Genomic DNA, 19,825 nt, shown 5'->3' on the forward strand with positions numbered 1-19,825 from the left:
GGCCTGCCTGCACGCCCTACCTCGGCTCTGTCTCTCGTCTCTCTAATCAACTGGGATATGGTGCTAGTTTATCACAGAAATAACAGAATGATCGTATTCTTATTGATATCAACATATTCTTACTTGGTTCAGCTTCGGAAAATTACCATTCCATACACCGCTAGCGCCCGCTACTAAAAACGAAGCAGCACGACGAAGGCTGCGCTTAGACCAGATGAAGCGATTGAGCCTTCTACAAACTAACAACAGTAGCAACAACAACAAAACAAAACCGCGAACAAAAGCTCACGGACTTCTCACCCTTCCCCCTCTACTCATTGGTATGATTGTAGTGATGCATCCATCGTGGAACTTTATCTATTGCATTTCATCCTATTGGTTAAGTTACTCATAAGGATGCCCTCAACCTCTAGCCAAAAATGAAAACAAAAGCAAGTATTGCAGCTCGCATTGGTGTCACAGGCCTGTGTGAGTGTAACAGCAGGCACACCAAGACCACGTGACCAACGAGGACAGACTATCGTATCGTATCGTACCCTGGCCGTAAGTCCCTGGTGGCTTGGAATTACTTGGACGACGTTTTTTTTCTGAGCAGTGTAGTTTTTCGTTACGAATAACAGTGCCACCAACAGTGAAGGTGACACTGCTTATTTAGAAGATCGCGTTCTATCACACAGCCACCGCTGAGTCGTATATACCAATGGGTACGAGTAAATGTCTCCGGGACTTTCCTAGTAATTGCACTGTCATCGTAGAAGCGTCGTAGAACCGCGCTGCAGAAGCTCTTCTGAACACTGCCACCCACATGTGTACCAGTTATTGTGTTCCCAAGAGCTAAAATACTAGAAAATGTAAGTGACAGCATGAAATGAAAGGGTGAGAAGAAATTCAGGCGTAATCGACGACGAGATTTCATCATGCTCACCATCTTCCGTGGTGCTAGCACTCACGCGTGGGCTCAGAGGTCCGTCACCGGCGTTGTTCACAGCCTTGACGCGCATCGTGTACTTCTGGAACGGTTGCAGACCCTGCAGCGTCAAGTTTGTGTCTGCAGGTAACAGGGAGGAAAAAGCGATTGTTTTTTTTTTTTTTTTTTTTAATGTGCGAGTGGTGATCTTTGCTAAAGAAAGCTAGCACATTCTCTGGTTAAGACTTCCCCGAACATTCGATCCTCGTGTGTCATGCAATGGTATCAATGGTTTTAGTGTCCGCTGCTTGCTCAATGTCGCCAATGGCTCAAATCATCGCACTAGGTGAAACAGTGGTGGCTAAGTAATGGACACAAATTTAGGCGAACGATTTTTCTTTTTTGCATTCAGTGTTCTTAAAGCCAGTGCTGTAGTATTCCAAACCACACGTTGCCCCGCCGCCGTGGCTCACTAGTTAAAACGGGGGTGGGGGGGGGGGGGGGGGGGCTAGCCTGCCTACGAATGTTGTTGTGGCTGTAGGAAAAAGGAAAAGAAAATGCACGGGCCTGCTACTGGCTCTGTAGCTGAGCCATCTCCGCTGCCTCGCGCGGACAGAAGAGAGAAATTAGAGATGAAAAAGAAGAGGGAGAGAAAGACACGCAACGCAACAGCCTCCATCCACCACCCAAGCGGTGGCGGGTGCAACGACGGCCTACAACAGACAAAAATTCGGTGGCTGGCTAGCCCCCGCCGCAAGCGGCGCCGACCCACCAGTCCCAGCCCCGTAGGGTCAGGAAAGACGCGTGCCGCAACAGCCGTCATCCACCACCTAAGCGGTGGCGGGTGCAATGGCGGCCTACAACAAATAAAAATTCGATGGCTGTAATTATAATGTTATTTTAACAATATGCATAAGTTTATGTAACAATTTAACAACTTACAATAATGTTAGAATAAAAACATTGAAGAACCGAACTCCGCAGTTGTTATATTACGCGCATGCACGTTAGCAGCTTCATAAACTTTGCATGAAGAATTCTACAGGAGCAACCATGGCACAGTACAACTTAGCGCACAACTACATATAAAGCATGTCGCACTCAGGCGCGCGTGTTTCTCTCCCTCTTCTTTTTCCTTTCTTATCTATTTTCTCTTCTGTCCGCACGAGGCAGAGGAGGTGGCTCAGCTGCAAAGCCAGTAGCAGGCCCGTGCATTTTCTTTTCCTTCTTCCTACAGCCACAACAACAACAACAACAACAACAACAAGCACTCATCTGATGCTGTAACCCGGGCTGATTCATATATATATATATATATATATATATATATATATATATATATATATATATATATATATATATATATATATATATATATATATATATATATATATATATATATATATATATATGCTACCCATGAGCAGTGCCCTCAAATGTGTTAGCGGTGAATTGCAATTAGTGCAATTTTTAAATGATTCTTAAAGTATATATGTATAACATGTAGCTGTCATAGTGCCAAGAGATTTAATTGCAAAATTCTGTTAGTTAAACTCTATCCTTACTGCTAAAATCTGAGAAAATAACCTTGAAACAGTGGTGCATTAGGTACTTAATTGAAGGGATCACGTTGATTTTGAATGTGTTCTTTATGTTATAGAAACTTTTTCATAACGTTATAAGTCTGTGCTTTATAAACGTTGCTCAAACATACATACAATGTTAATGAAGAGTTTTCTCTTGACTACCTTTATAGCATTGTTACTGTTTTGACATTGAGCGTGAATTTTAGTATTTGTTCAAGCTTCATGTCTTATGAATTTCCATGTTACAGCTGTGCTTGCTTTAGTGCTAATTTTTACGCACATTATTTGCTAATTTTAAATGTGTCATACAAATGTTTTATTGCCAACGTTACTATTTAGTTATACCATAAACCTCGTGGAAACGTTTGGAATTTAACAAATAACAATAAACGTTACATTTTCATATTGGGTAAACATTATTACATAACAAATAAGGTTATTTCAACATACATAACGAATATATAACGCTATTATAACATGCTACCTGAGTCTCTGGGGGCTAACAATGAAAGCTTCTAAGGTTCCATGTGACCTTTTTGTGCTCATGGGACTGTTAAGCCTGTGGAAAAGCCTCATGACAGATCGCCACACAGAGCCACCACGCTCATTGAAGTGTCAGTTCGAAGAACATTGTGCTTGGTGTGGGGGGTATATGCTAAGCACGATCGGCCTCCTGCCTGGTTAACTTTACTCGATGCATGTATATGTCTCCCGGAATTTTGAAGTGTGGGCAAAGTGAGAGCTCGATGCTAGTGTGACTGTGCATGGAAGGTTGCGGGATGCGACCTGGTAAAACCGGGATCCCGGGCGGGGCACAGTTGGTTAGTATGTATATCCTAGCCAACTGCGCCACGTCCGGGATTATTTTATGGTGTTCTGTGATAGACGAGTTGGCTAATTTCAAGCGCTTTTAGTAATGTAACAGCCAAAGTGTGGTTGTTGATTTTAGAATATCTGTTTTCTGCATCAAAGAAAAAAAGTGGCACAGTTGGTTAAATCACTCGGCTGGAGTTCCAAGAGATAGAGGTTCGATTTCCAGTATAGAGACAGGATTTATTTGGTTATTTTTAACAGCCTTACGGTAGACAAGGAGAATTATGATGTGCGTTTCACGATCCCGGGTGTCATGTCCAATGACGTCACCAAGTGATGACATCACAATCTCGCGGTATCCCGCGAAATCTCGCGAAGAAGTGTAACGCTTCTCATGGCCGGACGGACAGGGTCATGGCTGCGAGTATGAACCATTAAAGGCATTCGCCTTAGTATAAAAACATGATCTTGACCTGGTTGGGCGTAGGTGTCCCCAGTTCTGTGGCGTCCACTCAAAAGTATAACTTCTGTCTTTACGCAAAACCTAATTTAAATAAAAAATTATGAAAAAACCGCGGAATGGAAAGCGGATGTTAAAGCTGTGCTTAAAACTCCACAAATTTTTCGAATGTTCAAGATGTAATGTGAGTTCATATGGTCGTGCTCACACCAATCCGCTTTTACTATGACCTCTTCGCGCATGCGCAGTTCGTGTTAAGGGCAGGCGCATGCGAGAGAAGGTGGCAGCTGTCCAGCAGACGCATTTCTACATCGCAGGCTCCCCGCGGAACCGGATCGCCGCTGCGTCGCCCACATGTGTTCGTTTTCAGCCAGACGCAGAATAATTTTCACCGCTCCCGAAACGGCGCCACATCTTGTGAAAAAGAGGGATTATGTGACCGACCTGTGGTGTTGGCCCACTCTTCGTCCTCGGCCCGGGAGTCGGCGTAGAAGAGCACGTGGTAGAAGAGCAGCGGGCCGTGCATGTCCGGACAGGCGGGCGCCTCCCAACTCAGGTGCAGGCTCCTTGATGAGGCCCACACCACGTGGACGTGGCCGGGAGGCTTGCTGGGCGCTGCGACGGCAACTCATCCCAGTTCGTTTCGCGTTCTTGTTTTTCTCGGTTGTTCACGGAACATTGATATCTTTTTGAAGACAGTTGCACTTAATAAAAACCGAAGGAACAAAGGGCCGGATTTATGGGTCACTCCTGGAGGACGTTGTCCCATTTGAATCGTCTATTTATTGGATTCTTCTGCCGATACATTCATTATGACTTTCTGTATAAAATAAGGAGGATGAGATGGCCGACCCTCTCCCTACACCCCGACCCTCGCTTTTATAGACCTGCCCTTAAATGAACGACATAAGTTCATAACAAATGCGGCAAATATTAAGACGACTGTATGGAGAATGCAACATAAGGAGTAAGGGCCAGGTAACGATCGAGCATATAAGTGGCTTGGGTCGTAATTATCTCGATTAATAAGCAGAAATACCGGTATCTTATACTGAATATGTCGTCCATGCAGTAGTATAGCTGAATAAAACTAAAGAAAGAAAGCTGCAGATGCTCTTCGAAGGAGGCCCTTCAGGCAGTGGCGTCGACCAATCCCCGCGATGCCGCCGTTAATCCTACGAAGGTGCGGTTAATCCTATTAATTAATCTGCACACAGACTGCGTTGTCCCTCTAGCAGGCCCCCTTGGACTATTCACAAGAATCCGTCGACGCGATATTGGCTGTGGAGGGGCCCGTCCTTTGAGGGGCAAAAGCTACTTTTTTTCTTGAGTTGTATTCGGCCATAGGCGTAGCTTCAATACGGCAGATTAGCATAGTCAAGCCAGCATGATTCCTAAATAATTAATAATAATAATAATAATAATCAATCAATCAATCAATCAATCTTTATTTAATGTGCGCAGGAACAACCATGTGGTCTTTGTGCTGCAGCACAAATAAAAAAAAAAGAAACAAAAATGAAAAAGCACAAACATGTTTACACACGCAGAGAGAACACAAAAAAATAAATAAATAATACATGAAATGAAACAGACGAAAAGTATCACGGAAAGTAAGCAAACAATGAGTAGCATCACTTATATACACAGTGAGAGAATTTTTTAGCACACCAGGAAATAAAGAAAAAAAAAAAGAACGGTAGATAGAAGAGAAAAAAAAAACAACAACAAATAACTGACATTGATTATAGTAATATAGAAATATACATAAAATAAACAACCCTTCAAGGCGCAACAAGTGCATGGTACTTAAAACACAGGCTAGAAATACAGAATAATACAATAAAGAAGTAAAATTGAACAAGGGGCAGTAAGATTCGAATATAAAGTTTAAAGTTGAAATATAAGTAAGAAACGGATAAAAAGTAGTTCACGATACAGACAGCATTGAACAGGAGAAAAAGCAAAAAGTGAAGTAAATACAATTTAAGGCTAGAAAGTGGGAGTTTTAAGTGATAAAGTACTATTTAGAATACAACGCTACGAACATCCAATGTAAATGAACAGAGCGAGTTTTGGAAGATGTCAAGGTGAGGACAAAAAGTGTTAAACAACCACTGCATCCTGTCCAGAGGGGAGTGGGAATGAAGAGGAGAAACCTGAAATGGTCTGAATTCCCTCATGCTCTTTCGCGGAACGCGCAGTAGGATGTACTCTAAGAGCTGAGGGCACATAATGTGGCCATGAAGGAGTTTGTACAGAAATATGATATCAAGTCTGATACGACGGCAGTGAAGGGAAGGAAGATTCAGTTGGGCGCTCCTGGTGGAGCGAGAGGGGGAAGTTGCGCAAGGAAAGCGATAATGAAATATTCGTAAAAATTTTTTTTGTACTCTGTCAACCTTGTCCAAGTTCGATTTGCAAGTGCCATTCCAAACAACCGACGCATACTCCAAGACCGGCAGGCATATGGACAGGTACAGTTTTAGGAACGGAAGTGGAGTGTGGAACTCTCTCGAAAGTCTGCAAACGAATCCGAGTGTGCGCATAGCCCGCTGAGCAATGCGGTTAGTGTGAGAGGAAAAGCTGAGGGTGCGGTCAAAAAGTACACCAAGGTCATTAATTTCATCAACCCTATCCAACAGCACAGAATTCACAGAATAATGGTAGAGAAAGCTATGTGTTTTACGAGTAAAGGACACAACCCTAGTTTTGGAAGAATTGAGGGTAAGTCGATTCATCGCACACCAATCAGAAAAAGCAGATATGTCCGATTGCAACAACACGCAATCTTGAAAAGAATGTATTACCTTGAATATTTTTATATCATCAGCATAATAATAATAATAATAATAATAATAATAATAATAATAATAATAATAATAATAATAATAATAATAATAATAATAATAATAATAATAATAATAATAATAATAATAATAATAATAATAATAATAATAATAATAATAATGTATTATACATACACACACATACACACATGATATAGCGCTGACACAGCGTGATTACAGGGTGCGTTCGGCGCCCAACTTTCACAGCCGGCATTGAAAGCTGCAAAGGGGTACCCGTAATTACCATTAGGTTCTCGACGCGGCACGCACATACCGCAATGCCCGGCACGTGCTACATCCTCGTTTAAGTGCATGATCAACGAGGATGCGGCAAGTAACTCAAAGTGAAAAGAGGATGTAATTCAAACTCACGTGCTGCAGCGGTGAGGAAGCTGACCTCCCTCCTCTTGCCGTATCCTTGGCCGCTTCCGGCGCTCACATGTACCTCGTACCACGAGTGAGGAACCAGGCTGTCTCTCTGAAACTGCATCAGATGGAGCGTATTAGGCGTCGGAACTCGAAATGCAAAACTGAGATTGCAAATATGACCTTGAAAAACAAGATAGGAACTTAAGATGCACTAAACAGAAATTGGAGCTCGTATATTTATCTCGGAATCACGATCTGTGCGCTCCGAGCATTCTTGTAAGCATCGAATTATTGTCCCGTGGTAATGAGTTCCTCCATTAAAAATGCGTTAAACGATCCAGCTCCACGTTTTTTTTTTTCTTTTGAAAGTCACCGCAGACAGAAGGGAGTGCACCAATGCGTGTGTAATGCCTATCAGGCATTACACACGCATTGGTGTCATGGGGCTTTCGCGGAGTGACTTTGCGAACGCAGTCCGCTTGCTTCAGGCTTGTTCTCTCAGTCACGTGTTGTATGAGCCACAGGTATGTAGCGGTTTTATCAAAACAACATATTCGCCGCGTCCAAAACATTATTAAAGATTATTTTGGACGTCTTCCAAGATTATAGTATTTTTATTGGACGCCGCAGAGTGATGTGGTGGAGATCTCGCGAAAGCAAGCAGCGACCGCCTATTTTTATTTTCGTATAGTTAATTTACAAATATGTTTTCTGCGATAAAAAATTTTATTCTCTAGCTTCCTCCCACGAAAAACAAAAACAAAATGAACGAGAAAGAAAAATGTGCACAGCACTCTTAGGCCCAGTGTTAAGCTCTGCCTCAATAGCATGACGCAATAGCAGCCTGTGGTCCTCTCCAGTTACACATATACTGATTACCATACATTCGGAAGATAATTGATAATTTACGTGAATGGCCACACTACATGTATACAAACCCCCGCGTGTTTCTCGGCCGAGCGAGGCCTGTGTGGTCACTGAAAATATTTATATTTACACGAACCATTTACACAGGTTTCATGTAATACCATAAAATACACCTAAAATATACAGTAATAGAGCACAAAGTAGAGCAGTTCACCAAGAGAGAGTGCCACTGTGGTTCAAAGTAGGCCTGAGTTGAACCATCATTTGACAGTAATGAGATTTCTCCAAACTGATTCATAGTGCCGATTTCTAGTTTTCCATAAGCTATGTAATCCAATTAAAAGAATCTATATATCAAGAGGTACATCAACGTATTGCATTGAGCCGGAGGTATCGAATGGAATGTAAAGTAAAAAAAAATACTTTTTTTTTTTTCTGTGCGTTCAGAAATTCCAGAACAATATTGCGTCCTTACAATTAATCAAACACTGTTCAGTCATTTCCAGAAATACCATTTAGTAAATTGTTTTGTATGTCCCGTCCCGTCGGTATCGTCTCTGGATAGCAGCTTAAAGGAAGGGGGTTCAAATTCTGCCTTAAAGCCCTGAATTGTTTTTTTTTTCTTTGGGGGGGGGGGGGTGAAATCAATTACTAAATAATTTGATTTATGCGACGACCTTTAATTCGCACTGAACGTCCTACTTTAGTTACTTTCACTCCACAGGTGACGTCAGGTTTAACGTGAACCTTATGGTGTAATAGTAGTAGCAAACGTTATCTATAGCATACTGCTTAAGCGGTCATGCTGGGTCATGCTTTACCATGTAAGGGTTCATGTGGCTGTGACATCATGACCCTGTCGATCAATCAGGACTTCTCGCTTACGGCCAACGACACCAACGCCGACCTTTCTACAGCGCCGGATCCCTTAAGAGTAACTACGGCGGTTGGTCATCATTTTCAGTCATTTATTGCATTATATTCCTCGGTGTGTCCCGACTCTGACACAACGAACCGTTTTTCTAAATTCCAAGTTGAACTATTTCAAAAGAAAGAACAGCAAATCGAAACCTAAACTGGTTCTACGGTCAGAAACGACGTTCCTGTTGATGATTCGGTGATGTCACATACAGTAGCGGAAAAACACCCGCACGAGCGCTGGATGGGGGAAATAAAGACTGGAAATCGTAAAGCAGTACATGAAATGCCTGATATAGCCTATAGTACAGGTCTTAAAATTTTCTGATCACGCGGGGAGCGGGCGGTAACATAGGGACGTAGGTATAGTGTAACGTAGGTGGAATGTTTGTGATGTCACAAACACAGTGTTGCCCGCAGAAATCGTCTGAGCTGATGTCATAAAACTGTACATTCTAAAATCGAGTTGCGCGCGAAAGAATTGTCGCACGGGGATAAAAATTAGTAGAATGCGTCAGGGCGGACAGGAAAACCTAGAGTAAAATTTCTACCACAGTACGCGAATATCTAAAAACATCCGGAGTTGCCCTTTAACTCTATCGCTATAAAATGTGTGTACGCGAGCTGAAGTTCTATGCTTTTGCATTCATTGAGAAAGAAATGGCTCCTGATTTACCAAAACAAAATAAATGCAACTTTGGCTCTTTACCGTGGCTTGGGTTTATTTAGTATTGAGAGAAAGGGCTCGGCACAATCTCACCTGCTGCAGCTTGTATGACGTTCCTTCCTCTCACTGGCTGCAGCTAATGTGACCCACTTTCCTGCCACTGACTGCAGCTGGCGCGAAGTCGTTGTCCCCATTCTTCCACTCACTAAATGGCTAATCGGCGTTGCCATGGAGACTGCGCGCTGGACTGCTTTGTGCACTTGGAGCTAGCACGATGCCACAGCATTACCTTTAAGTGCACAAAGTAGTCCAGCGAACAATATGACAATGTACAGGAATCACTAATAGAAAAGGTGCATATAGTTTCGACCTAGATGGCAGTAGACCGTTGTAGCAGGTGGATCACGAGCCCCATGAATCAAAACATTGCTAGGAGTTTCACCAGAACATATAATGGCTTTTTTTTTTCGCTTGTGAACCATGAGTGCTAGTGCACTAAAATAGCCCGCAACAAGTCTCTTTCATCGGCGACATCACCTGTGGTGACTGCGTGAGGAAGACTTGTTCGGAATCCCTGTGGCCGCATCCTCCCAGGTCTCGAGCCACGACGGCTACGCGGTATTCCAGGTGACGCCAGTGGCGTCCTCTCTCGGGAGCATCCCACGTGATCAGGGCTGATGTGGCGTTTGTTCGTGCCAAGCTGAGGTGTTCTACTGGGCCCGGAACTGCGCTCGCGAGAGTATGCACAATCAGTATCGAACAGCCGTAACCACTTCACTATATATATGATTGACACACGGCAAAGTCATCAACCCCCATTACCTAGGGAATATTTTGCTGCAAAGTTGGCCATGAGTATAGCAGGACCTACGTTGGTTTTAATGCACGCAAATAAAATTACGAACAGAATTATAAGGGCAGCATCTATTTTCAACGTTCCTCTGGACATGCTGGAGAAAAAAGTAGGCGGAACTTCTTATCCTGTTCAATACGCTATTCCGACCTAGCTAATACAGACAGGCACTTCCATGCAACAACCTATCTACAGTAACAGTGGTTTCCTTATAAACATCTAGCGGGGACGGGAATGGGGTAGAGCACACACCACCTTGCTGTTATGAAGACGTGCCCAAATACACATTTTTCACTACCTGTCGGAATGTTCTTCCCCCTCCTGCTCATTCTTCCCGGGAGGCGTCTTTGCGGACTGCTGAGCCCGAAGGCTGCCGGATCGGGCTTCATGTGGAGATCAAGCCTAGTAACTCTTCGACAAGTAAGGGACATGTACTTACACCCCATCCGTCCGCCCGTCTTTCAATATTTACCGATTTCAATGCGGCAGCTTTGCTTTTTTCATCAGTGGCGGTGGAATAACTTGCGGACAGGAAGTGAAAACAAAAATAAAGCATGACATCGGGGGAAAATTGTGACGCAGCCTTTCTTTTGGCAGCATATTCAGGGTAACCTTATACCATTCCGCTGCCCACCCAGTACCTATCTACTAGAGAGGCTAGCGTGCGAGAATGATTCGAGCCGACGACACATGAATTTCAAACTGCATGCGGTTATTGTACGTGTAGGCCTCCACCAGAAGTGAGATCAATACTATGCCTTCAGTTTCCTAAAAAAAAAAAAAAAAAAAAAAAACAAATCAACTAAAGACGTTTAACACTTGGCCAAACTCTTGTCAGTCTCTCAATGTAACTGCCAAGCAAAACCATGGCAAACTGTCACAAGCTGCCTCACATATACAGCGGAAGTTACGGGATCTCGTGCTTCACATATAGAGCGGAAAGTACGGGATCTTTCCGATCCTCCAAGCATGCTTCGACATGACGCTCCGGGGCAGCGACCGGGCAAGCGCGCGTCCTTAACGCGGCCGCAGCGCGAACAGCCGAGAGTAGAAAAAGGCAGACCGCAGAACGCCAGTGGCTGTGCGTTCTGGGAAGATTCAGTCTTCCGGGCCTCTCTCGCGGCCTCTCTGGGAAAGCGTCTTGTTTTTCACCGAGTCCGCGAATAACTCATCCTTTCTCCTCTTGTTCGGCCGCCACTACCGATCAACTCTGCAACTTCGACGCCTCATCTAACAAGAAAGCAGTGAGAATTCTTTTTGGTTAATTGAATATTGTTTTCGGCTTTGTTTCAACCTTGATCTGACTTAGAATTTTATGCTGTGTTTTCTGTGTAACTCTTGCACTTACTTACTATGTCTGGAATACTTGCTTTAATAATTGTTATTTTTATAGTTTTCTTTTATCGCAGTGTTTGTTCATTGTCGGGTGTCCTCCCTCTTGTCATTTATCGAGTCGTCTTTTATCTCTATCGTGCCGTGACGTTTCAAATTGGACTACTAGCCATAAATATCCAACTGTTTGTAAAACTAAAAGTGACTTTCTTGGACTTAATCCTCAATCACACACTGACACACGTACTTCACGGGTTGAACGGCCTAACTTTTAACTATGTTCTCAAACTTCATAGAGGGACGACGGATAAGTGTAAAGGGGATCCCGCGGCTCTGTTGACTATAAAGGCGGGGGTTTGTGACACACACCATGCCAAACCGTGTTTTCGCATGTCTTGATCGCTTTAAGTGGAGTTAAATCCCGATTATCTTTTTTATACTGATGACTATCACAAATGACTACCGTTTCTACCCTGTAGTCAAGAGTGCGCCCTAGAAATTTAGACATCTCCGCCCAATTGCAGCTCCTAGGGGAAGAAAGCCCTATGTAAAATGAATGCACCTGAGCGTGCTGCTTTAATCACCATCTTGAAAATACACTGAAAAAACAAGCTACCGCACAACATTTTAACTTTGAGGCACTGTTACACCAACCTCCGCGCGGTGTCTTGGCGGTCGCCGAGGCGCTGTACATGCTGCGGCCCACGGAGGTGACGGCGTACACGGCCACGTCGTAGGTGCTGTCGGCGTCCAGGTCGTCGATCACGGTCTGCAGGACGTCGGCGCCCAAGTCCTGCACACCACTCGGCTCGTTGTGGGAGTTCAGGTGGACCTCGAAGCCCACCAGCTTGCAGCCCAACACCTTCGGGTCGGGCTTCTGCGAGCATGAAGGGTGCGTGGTTGACAGTTACAAGCGCTCTGCTATCTTCGTTTGTTTCTTGTCGGAAAAACAAATTTATCGCGCTAAGACAAAAGGCAATGGGACTCGCTAAGCGTAAACCTTCAGCGATCTCACGTTCTTTTTGAATGATGAGCCTTTTTTTTTTTTTTTTTTTTTTTTTTTTTTTTTTTTTTTTTTTTTTTTACAGCCGGAACAAATATATGACATATTATAAGATGCTGAGGTGTTACGGCAGTTCGTATCGCGTTAAGGCAGAAAATTTAGCAAATAAAAAGGTAAATAATCTTAACCATGCCTGCAGTGAATATATGCTACCTGCTTCTCACTCTGTAAATGCGCACTGCAAAATCAATATTCCGGCAACGCACCATGTATACAAATTAGACTAATTTATTCAACATAGCTGTGTTACACAAATATATGATGGTGGGTATACTTTGTTGAGAATACCGGTTGATGTATGGCTTAAGATGGGTTTTAAATGCCGAACAGACATGTATGCTACGGCGGATGTCGTAGTAGAGGGCTCCTGATTAAACTAATCCACCTGATATTCTTTACCGTGAGCTAACATTGCACAGAACTCAGGCGCTTTTCACACATGGGACTTGAGGGAAATGAGGAAGCTGACGCCGCCGCCCGTGCGATCGCTCACCGAGCTTTCCCTACCGACCCTGACAGTCAGGAATTACAATTCACCCCATCCTACTCTTTCAAAGATATCGTTCTCCACTATCAATCCGGCCATAGTATTTATCCCCGTCCATGTAAAGGCCTCTGAAAGCAGGAGAAGCGGCTTCTGCTCTGTCTTTATACAAATGCTTTGCTGTGCCCGGCAGCTCTGAAACACTTTGACCATTCTTTCTCGGGCAGCTGTCAGCACTGTGCAGATAACTCTTCAGATATCTACGACATGGTGTGGGCCTGTCTATCCAACTCTGCTATCTTCCCTAACCCCAACCTCACCCGGGAGGATTGGAAGGCGACCCTGCTTGGTTGCTCTGACCTACAGGCCCAAAAGGCCTTGGTGGAGCGCTCCTGGGCAGCGCCCAACGCCACTGGGGGCCCGTACTAGGCACTCCACCTAGTGCTTGTGAGGACCAGCCGCTTAAGGGTTGATCGAATCACGCACCTCCCTGTACATACTCATTTCGAGTTAATAAATGTCTTTCTCCTCCGCCTCCATCTAAGCGAGGCAGTCACTCAGGGATTCGGACTTGGGATCAGCAGACGAACGCCAGAGCTACTGAGCCCTTGGGGCCCACACTGGTTGAATTATGGTATTTTATACCAACAGCGAAGAATTAATTCAAGATAGAAAAGACACATCGGGAAAAGAGGGCTGAGAAATAGCTGAGAGAGCACGTCACCTCCCATCTAATGGAGAGACGACGGTCGGAGAGTGCCTTGGCCACCACGTTCCTGGGCACCGCCGCGGGACTGTCCTCTGAAACAGGATGTGTTGGAAATACGTCATGACATCAGCGTCATAATATGTTTGGGTGGTATGTGTTTCACGAGTTTTGTTAAGATGACGATGATGATGACGTAAAACATTTAGTTCAGCAGTGAGATGAAGCTTGCAATGTACGCGAGGGGCCCTCAGCACAGGGCCCCTGTAGTGGCTACCGCTAACCGAGACATCGCCTTGTGGAATACGTCAGTGATCTCGAAGAAATTGAAGAATAGGAAATTATAATGCGAAGAATAAAGAACAAGTAATTCCTTGCGATGCTGGAGACAATCAGGCTTTTGGAAAAAGAAACCCCTACTCGGGATGATGCCTCTGGTTGACATTGCTATGGGTGAGATAAAAGTGTAGAAAGAGTGGCATATATTTAGTAGGCCGTTTACACTGCAGAAAAAAACAAAAACTAATCACCGTAAGCCACTGATCCCGATCAAAAGAACATTAAAACAAACTGCACGAGATCAGTGCTTCGACTCGGCGTGAATAAAATAGACTTTCTCAGTTAGTTTGTGATCAAAAAACAGTGTTCGTAATCTAACATCATGGAGGGAAGGATATTTCCATCGTGTGTTTTACATGTTACGAAAGAGAGGCCACATGGCCACACGCTTGCTCAGGAAACATCTTCATCTCATAACACTCCACTCTCCTTTAGCAACAAGAATACAACAACGACCGCGAAGGAAAGCGAATAGTGAAGGAGAAGCAAAGAAAAAGGGGGGACTGACCTCTGCAGGGCGTGCGCACAGACACCGGAGGTCCCCAGGCGGTCAGCTTTCCCCTGCGCAGCTGCACGGCGAACTCGTACTCGGTGTCCGGCTCCAAGGGAGACGCCGTCTGGCGAACGGCTGTCTGCCACGGGCCCACGGTCTCCCAGTCACCACCGGAAGCCTTGGCGCGCACGTGCAACTGAACCAGTATGCGACAAAAAGATATGTAATAAGCGTATTGATATTCAAGTCCTAACATGCACTCATGGATATGTGGTTCGGAGAATTAGAAGTCTGATGGTTTACTTTGTTAACTTGTCTGTTAAAGAATATATAATCACCTCTACTGTTCCGCTATGATCGTCTGAGCATACTTCGGTGAAAAAATTAGCTGTGGTTTAGCTTGTGGTTAAACCTGGAGTTACGCGAGAGCAATGTGCATGGCTACGCTTAGGCTCGGCTTGAAAGTAAAGACATGGCTCTTGCACATAGTAGTTTACTCCATAGTTTCAACTTTATTTATGCCATAGGGGCACTTTTGACCGCTGAAGTGCGATGAGGCGAAAGCCTGTATCGCGCGGTGGTCCGAAGCCCTCCAATACGGCACCTCTTTCTCTCTGTTTTCACTCCCACCTTCGAGATGACGCGATAGCTTATGCTGCCAGCCAACATATAAATCCGCGATTTAACCAAGCCGTATGAACGGGCCTGCGTGGCCTAGGGATAATGTGAATGCAAGGGTATTGGCAGGCTGATTGTGATATCACCCTCCCATTATACAGGAGAGACCTGAATTGGCAGCTCTTGGCAAACGTAATGCCAGGAAGCCCTACGTCCAGTAAGTGCTCGGTCAGCTGCCACACCGGACAGGCATGAACAGGCAAGGCGAAATGGCAAGACTGTGGCCAATGTAGCTCTCGCTACAAAATTAGGGAATGACTAAGACAACCTTAGGAGGGTAAAACGCGATAGCTTTAGAGCTAGAGCCCTTGGTTTGGTTTCTGGGGTTTAACATCCTTAAAGCAACTCAGGTTATGAGAGAAGCCGTAGTGGAAGACTGAAAATTTCGACCATCTGGGGTTCTTTAACCTGCACTGACATCGCACAGCACACAGGCGCCTCGCTCTTTGCGTCCATCGAAAAGCGGCCGCCGAGGCAGGGATTCGATCCCACTTCTCTGGGCACAGTAGTCGAGCACCCTAACTACTGCGCCACCCCGGCGGGTTGCTGGAGTCCTTAAGTCGCTACAACTTGAAGAAACTTTGCCTCTCCTTCGCAACTCCGTACACCATTTACGCTCAGTGCATGATATCATTCTTGGGAGAGACTTCGCGTGCACGTCATAAGACACTTTGAAGCACAAGGCTTCTCTTTTACCTATCCAAACAAACGTGCCTTGGTACTGGAGGGATAGTGCGTTTGAGTAAAATGCGATATCACGAACCTTTCAATGAATAAAAACTTTCCGTCACACCGGGTACCGAGACCTCTAACGCTATCGCATTAAAAAATTTCAACACAAGACCATGGGGAGATCTAGCAAAGGGCATTTGGTTTCAGAAGTGCGGTGTCTGCTGTCTAGACAACTAAGCATGATGTGCTGCTTTTTCCACTATTGGAGACGTTATTTATGTCCATGTTGCCAGCTTAGCGTTCTTAATTTTATACAATGCCAATGTTAATGGTTTCGTGTGCTAAACGCAAGTGAAGTGAAAACAAACGCGGATGTTTCAGTGCATAATTCTCTAACCACTCCCTTATGCAGCTGAGGTGCCAGATAAGCTTCAATACATGTATTTTGAACATGCCACACTTTTAGACGAGAAATTGTTACTTGCACCATGCGTACAACACTAATGTAGACAATACGTACGCTTCCAAACGTAAACTCAACTCTTTCGCGTATGGCCTCACTAAATGGAGAGCTCTTGCTTTTTCATGTGCACGTATGCAACAGGATATCCGTATATAGAAAAAGCAGAAGCGCTGAAAGTTATAATTTTTTTTTTGATCAAGCACGCACAATGACGGCTAATTAAAAGATACAATGATCGTTTGTATTGTGAATGAGTTCGTTCAGCAAAATTATTGGGATAAATTATAAAAACTTGCGCAAGATACCGTATCCGTCTGTTTTGAGCGGCCTCAAGCCAGATGTATCTGGGAACGTCTGGCGACCAAATGCGCTTGGCAGATAAGCTGTGCTGCTTACTGACTCGAATTCCAAGACGTTAGTACCCCTTTTTTGCAGCATTTTCTTAAGGATGTTGAAATTGGCACCTGATACTCGATCTGGTTGCCCTGTCCACCGTGTTTCTTCGTAGGTGAGTTAGAAGGCTCCCAAGATACGATAGCGGAGTCGGCAGACACCTTTACTTGCGGAGGAGAGGTCAGCTCAGGAGGACCTTTAAAGGAAACAGTGAAAACAGTAAAGAAGATGTGATCGATTTTCATAGTGATAAGAGAATTATGCATATTTAAAAATGCAAGAAATTCAGGTGAAAAACTAACAACGGCACACGAACAATAAGAGGAGAAAGTAAGCAGTTTCACAAATTATGCAGCAAATTTCTCACGTCTTGCGATCTCTGGAACACGAGTAGCAAAGAAGACTCAGTCTGAAACTGCTGATACATCATCTTAAGCTAAATTGTTACAAAGCTTTATTTCGCTGTTATTGCTATATTTCTCGAGCGAATTTAAAATGACCTCAGAATATTTTTCTTTCCAAGTTTCCTCCTATTTCCAATGAACATACATTTTAATCCCAACAGGTACACTGGTCCTGTCGCATTTATGACTCAGTAGTTTCCATGAACTTTAAAGGGGAATTTAACTGATATCATAAATGACACTTTGCACTGGGATCTTAGTCTTTACAAGACACTTCTGCCACCTATCTTCAACGCAACTTCATTGGGCAGCCGCATGGGAATCGCTTCCATTAATAACTAGCCATATGCAGTCTGTCTGGTCTCATGGAATAGGGTCGTTGCTACGTCATCGTATTTTTTACAGTCCTCAATTTGGATACCGCTTCATACCTGTCATATAGGTGGCAAAGCAGACAGTATGAGCCCGCGCAGGATTGAAAGCACGCACCGAGAACCGTCACATGTAGCGTTCCAACGTCGAAGCCGTGCTCGTTTGTGACCGTGCAGTGGAACTTGTGGCTTCCGGTCTCCATATCTTTAGGAAGCACCGCTGAAGCCCGGTAGATGCCGCCACCTTCCTCTTTCAGGATCACGTTGCTCAGACTGCGCCGAGTCTCCCTGTGTGCACCAGAGACTCGTTCTCAGGACAGCGCTGATCAGCGCGGACAGGAGCCCGACGTAAACAAGCTCACGGCAGTTTACGAGTATATCGTTAACAAAAGCTAGGCTCAATAATAATTGGTTCACAGAAAGGGAAAGGCGCAGTATTTGTCACACTTGCTCTGTGGACACTTGAACCGCGCCGTAAGGGAAGGGACGAAGGTGGGAGTGAAAGTGGAAAGAGAGAAAGGGGAGCCGTAGTGGAGGGCTGCGGAGTAATTTCGACCACCTGGGGATCTTTAACGTGTGCTGACATCGCACAGCACACGGACGCCACTTCGTTTCGCCTCCATCGAAACACAGCCGCCGTGGTCGGGTTCGAACCCGGGAACTACGGCACAGTAGTCGGGCGTCTTACCACTGCACAACCCCGCGGGGCCTAGGCTCAATACCTAGCCATTTTCTGCAGCCAGTTGCCTGAAGATACAAGGAGGAAATCATTGCCCACTGGCTCTTGCCTGCGACAGCTCAGAATAATATTCTACTCAAACAGGCGACATCACCACAGTCAAGGCTCCGAATTCGGTACCATTGGTCTGTCAGAATATTGAAGCAGAATATTCATGGGAAACATGCCGCAATTCAGCTGTCGTAACAAACAATAGACGACAAGGTAAATGAATTTCGCACTGACTGGTTGCTGAGCTCGACGACTGGCTTGGGGTTGGCTTCGACGAGACACTCCAGAGTCCCTGGTTGGCCCTTGTCGATTTCAAGCTCTTCCGAAGGCAGCACCTCGGGCACCACTGGAACGACATTGTCGCAGCGGAGGTGAGCAAGCGCTGCACTATGCACATTGCACGTGTATATTTTATCTGGTCATTTAGAAGGTCAAGACGCTTACAATGGGACCTCAAGATGTTAATCGCAGTGCCACTATTATAAGTGCCGGAGAATGCTCGCAGGTGCGGGCATGGTCCTCAAAGTGTTTATACTTGCAACTTAGAAGCTAGAACGGCCGAGTCGCCATGTATATTATTGATGACGAAGCTAAAGGATCAGCAAAAAGCGGGCTTTTATTCACGCAGTATATTATACCTTCTTTAGTACGTCGGTATGCAGCTGACTGCAATAAGCGGGACAGGAAGGGTTATCAGAAGGGTTAAATATTTCCGTCTTTTGCGCCTTTCACGCGCCAAAGTGCTGCAAATGGTTAAGTGCGAACTTAAGGTTCGCTGTTTGATAATTAACCGGTGCATGTAAAAATACTGTCAGTCGACACCTCTGTCTTCAGAAAAAAAAAAAAAAAGCTGTGAAATAAGAAAGTACACTCCACAATATTACTCCAGAAGCTTTGTGGTACTAAACCAAACGAATTGCTACTATGCCCACCAAAAAATGCTAGGTGTGAGCCGGCCCTGTTAAAGCAAAAGTGGTTCACTCGTATTATACGAGTAATTTATGGTCAGTAATAAATACATATACAGAATTTTCTCATTTGGCGTCAAACTTCTAACTTAGATAAAAAAAAAAGACTCAGGACGACGCTATATAGTGGCTGAGCAGAACATTTTTCAAACAATCCAGGCTATGACAGCAGTAATTTCAGGTTAGTCGCTTTGAGAGTAATCCGCAAAGATTGTTTAGAAGTATATCACAGAAATCTCACGCTCGTCGCACGAGTGTCCCCTGTGGCGTCCGGTGCACTGGCAGCTGCCGTTGATGTGGTGGCAGGTCTCCCCGTGCAGGCACGTGCAGGTCTCCGAGCAGTTCTCACCGTACTTTCCTGCCTTGCATTCTGCATGATGTACGATTTATTAGACGGACAATAATCCCCTCGTTCGTGCCAAATATGCATAAGAGCTCAC

The 19,825-nt window shown here is 44.7% G+C and overlaps 1 protein-coding gene across 1 annotated transcript in view; it reads right to left on the minus strand.

Annotated features, from left to right (window-relative positions):
• LOC146198643 (uncharacterized) overlaps positions 1 to 19,825 on the minus strand; it is a 44,092-nt gene that overhangs the window by 6,883 nt on the left and 17,384 nt on the right. The window contains exons 10-20 of the mRNA XM_084594150.1: positions 19,627 to 19,755; positions 18,652 to 18,763; positions 17,806 to 17,975; positions 16,984 to 17,108; positions 14,722 to 14,902; positions 13,893 to 13,969; positions 12,276 to 12,498; positions 9,974 to 10,161; positions 6,988 to 7,099; positions 4,211 to 4,381; positions 926 to 1,048 (exon numbers count right to left, since the gene is read on the minus strand). Of these exons, the coding sequence (XP_084450276.1) occupies positions 926 to 1,048; positions 4,211 to 4,381; positions 6,988 to 7,099; positions 9,974 to 10,161; positions 12,276 to 12,498; positions 13,893 to 13,969; positions 14,722 to 14,902; positions 16,984 to 17,108; positions 17,806 to 17,975; positions 18,652 to 18,763; positions 19,627 to 19,755 (1,611 nt within the window). The remainder of the gene's footprint in view (positions 1 to 925; positions 1,049 to 4,210; positions 4,382 to 6,987; positions 7,100 to 9,973; positions 10,162 to 12,275; positions 12,499 to 13,892; positions 13,970 to 14,721; positions 14,903 to 16,983; positions 17,109 to 17,805; positions 17,976 to 18,651; positions 18,764 to 19,626; positions 19,756 to 19,825) is intronic.

The sequence above is a fragment of the Amblyomma maculatum genome, chromosome 2 (genome assembly GCF_055883805.1).
Source record: "Amblyomma maculatum isolate TAMU_Amacu chromosome 2, ASM5588380v1, whole genome shotgun sequence".
NCBI classification, from domain to species: Eukaryota; Metazoa; Arthropoda; class Arachnida; order Ixodida; family Ixodidae; genus Amblyomma; species Amblyomma maculatum.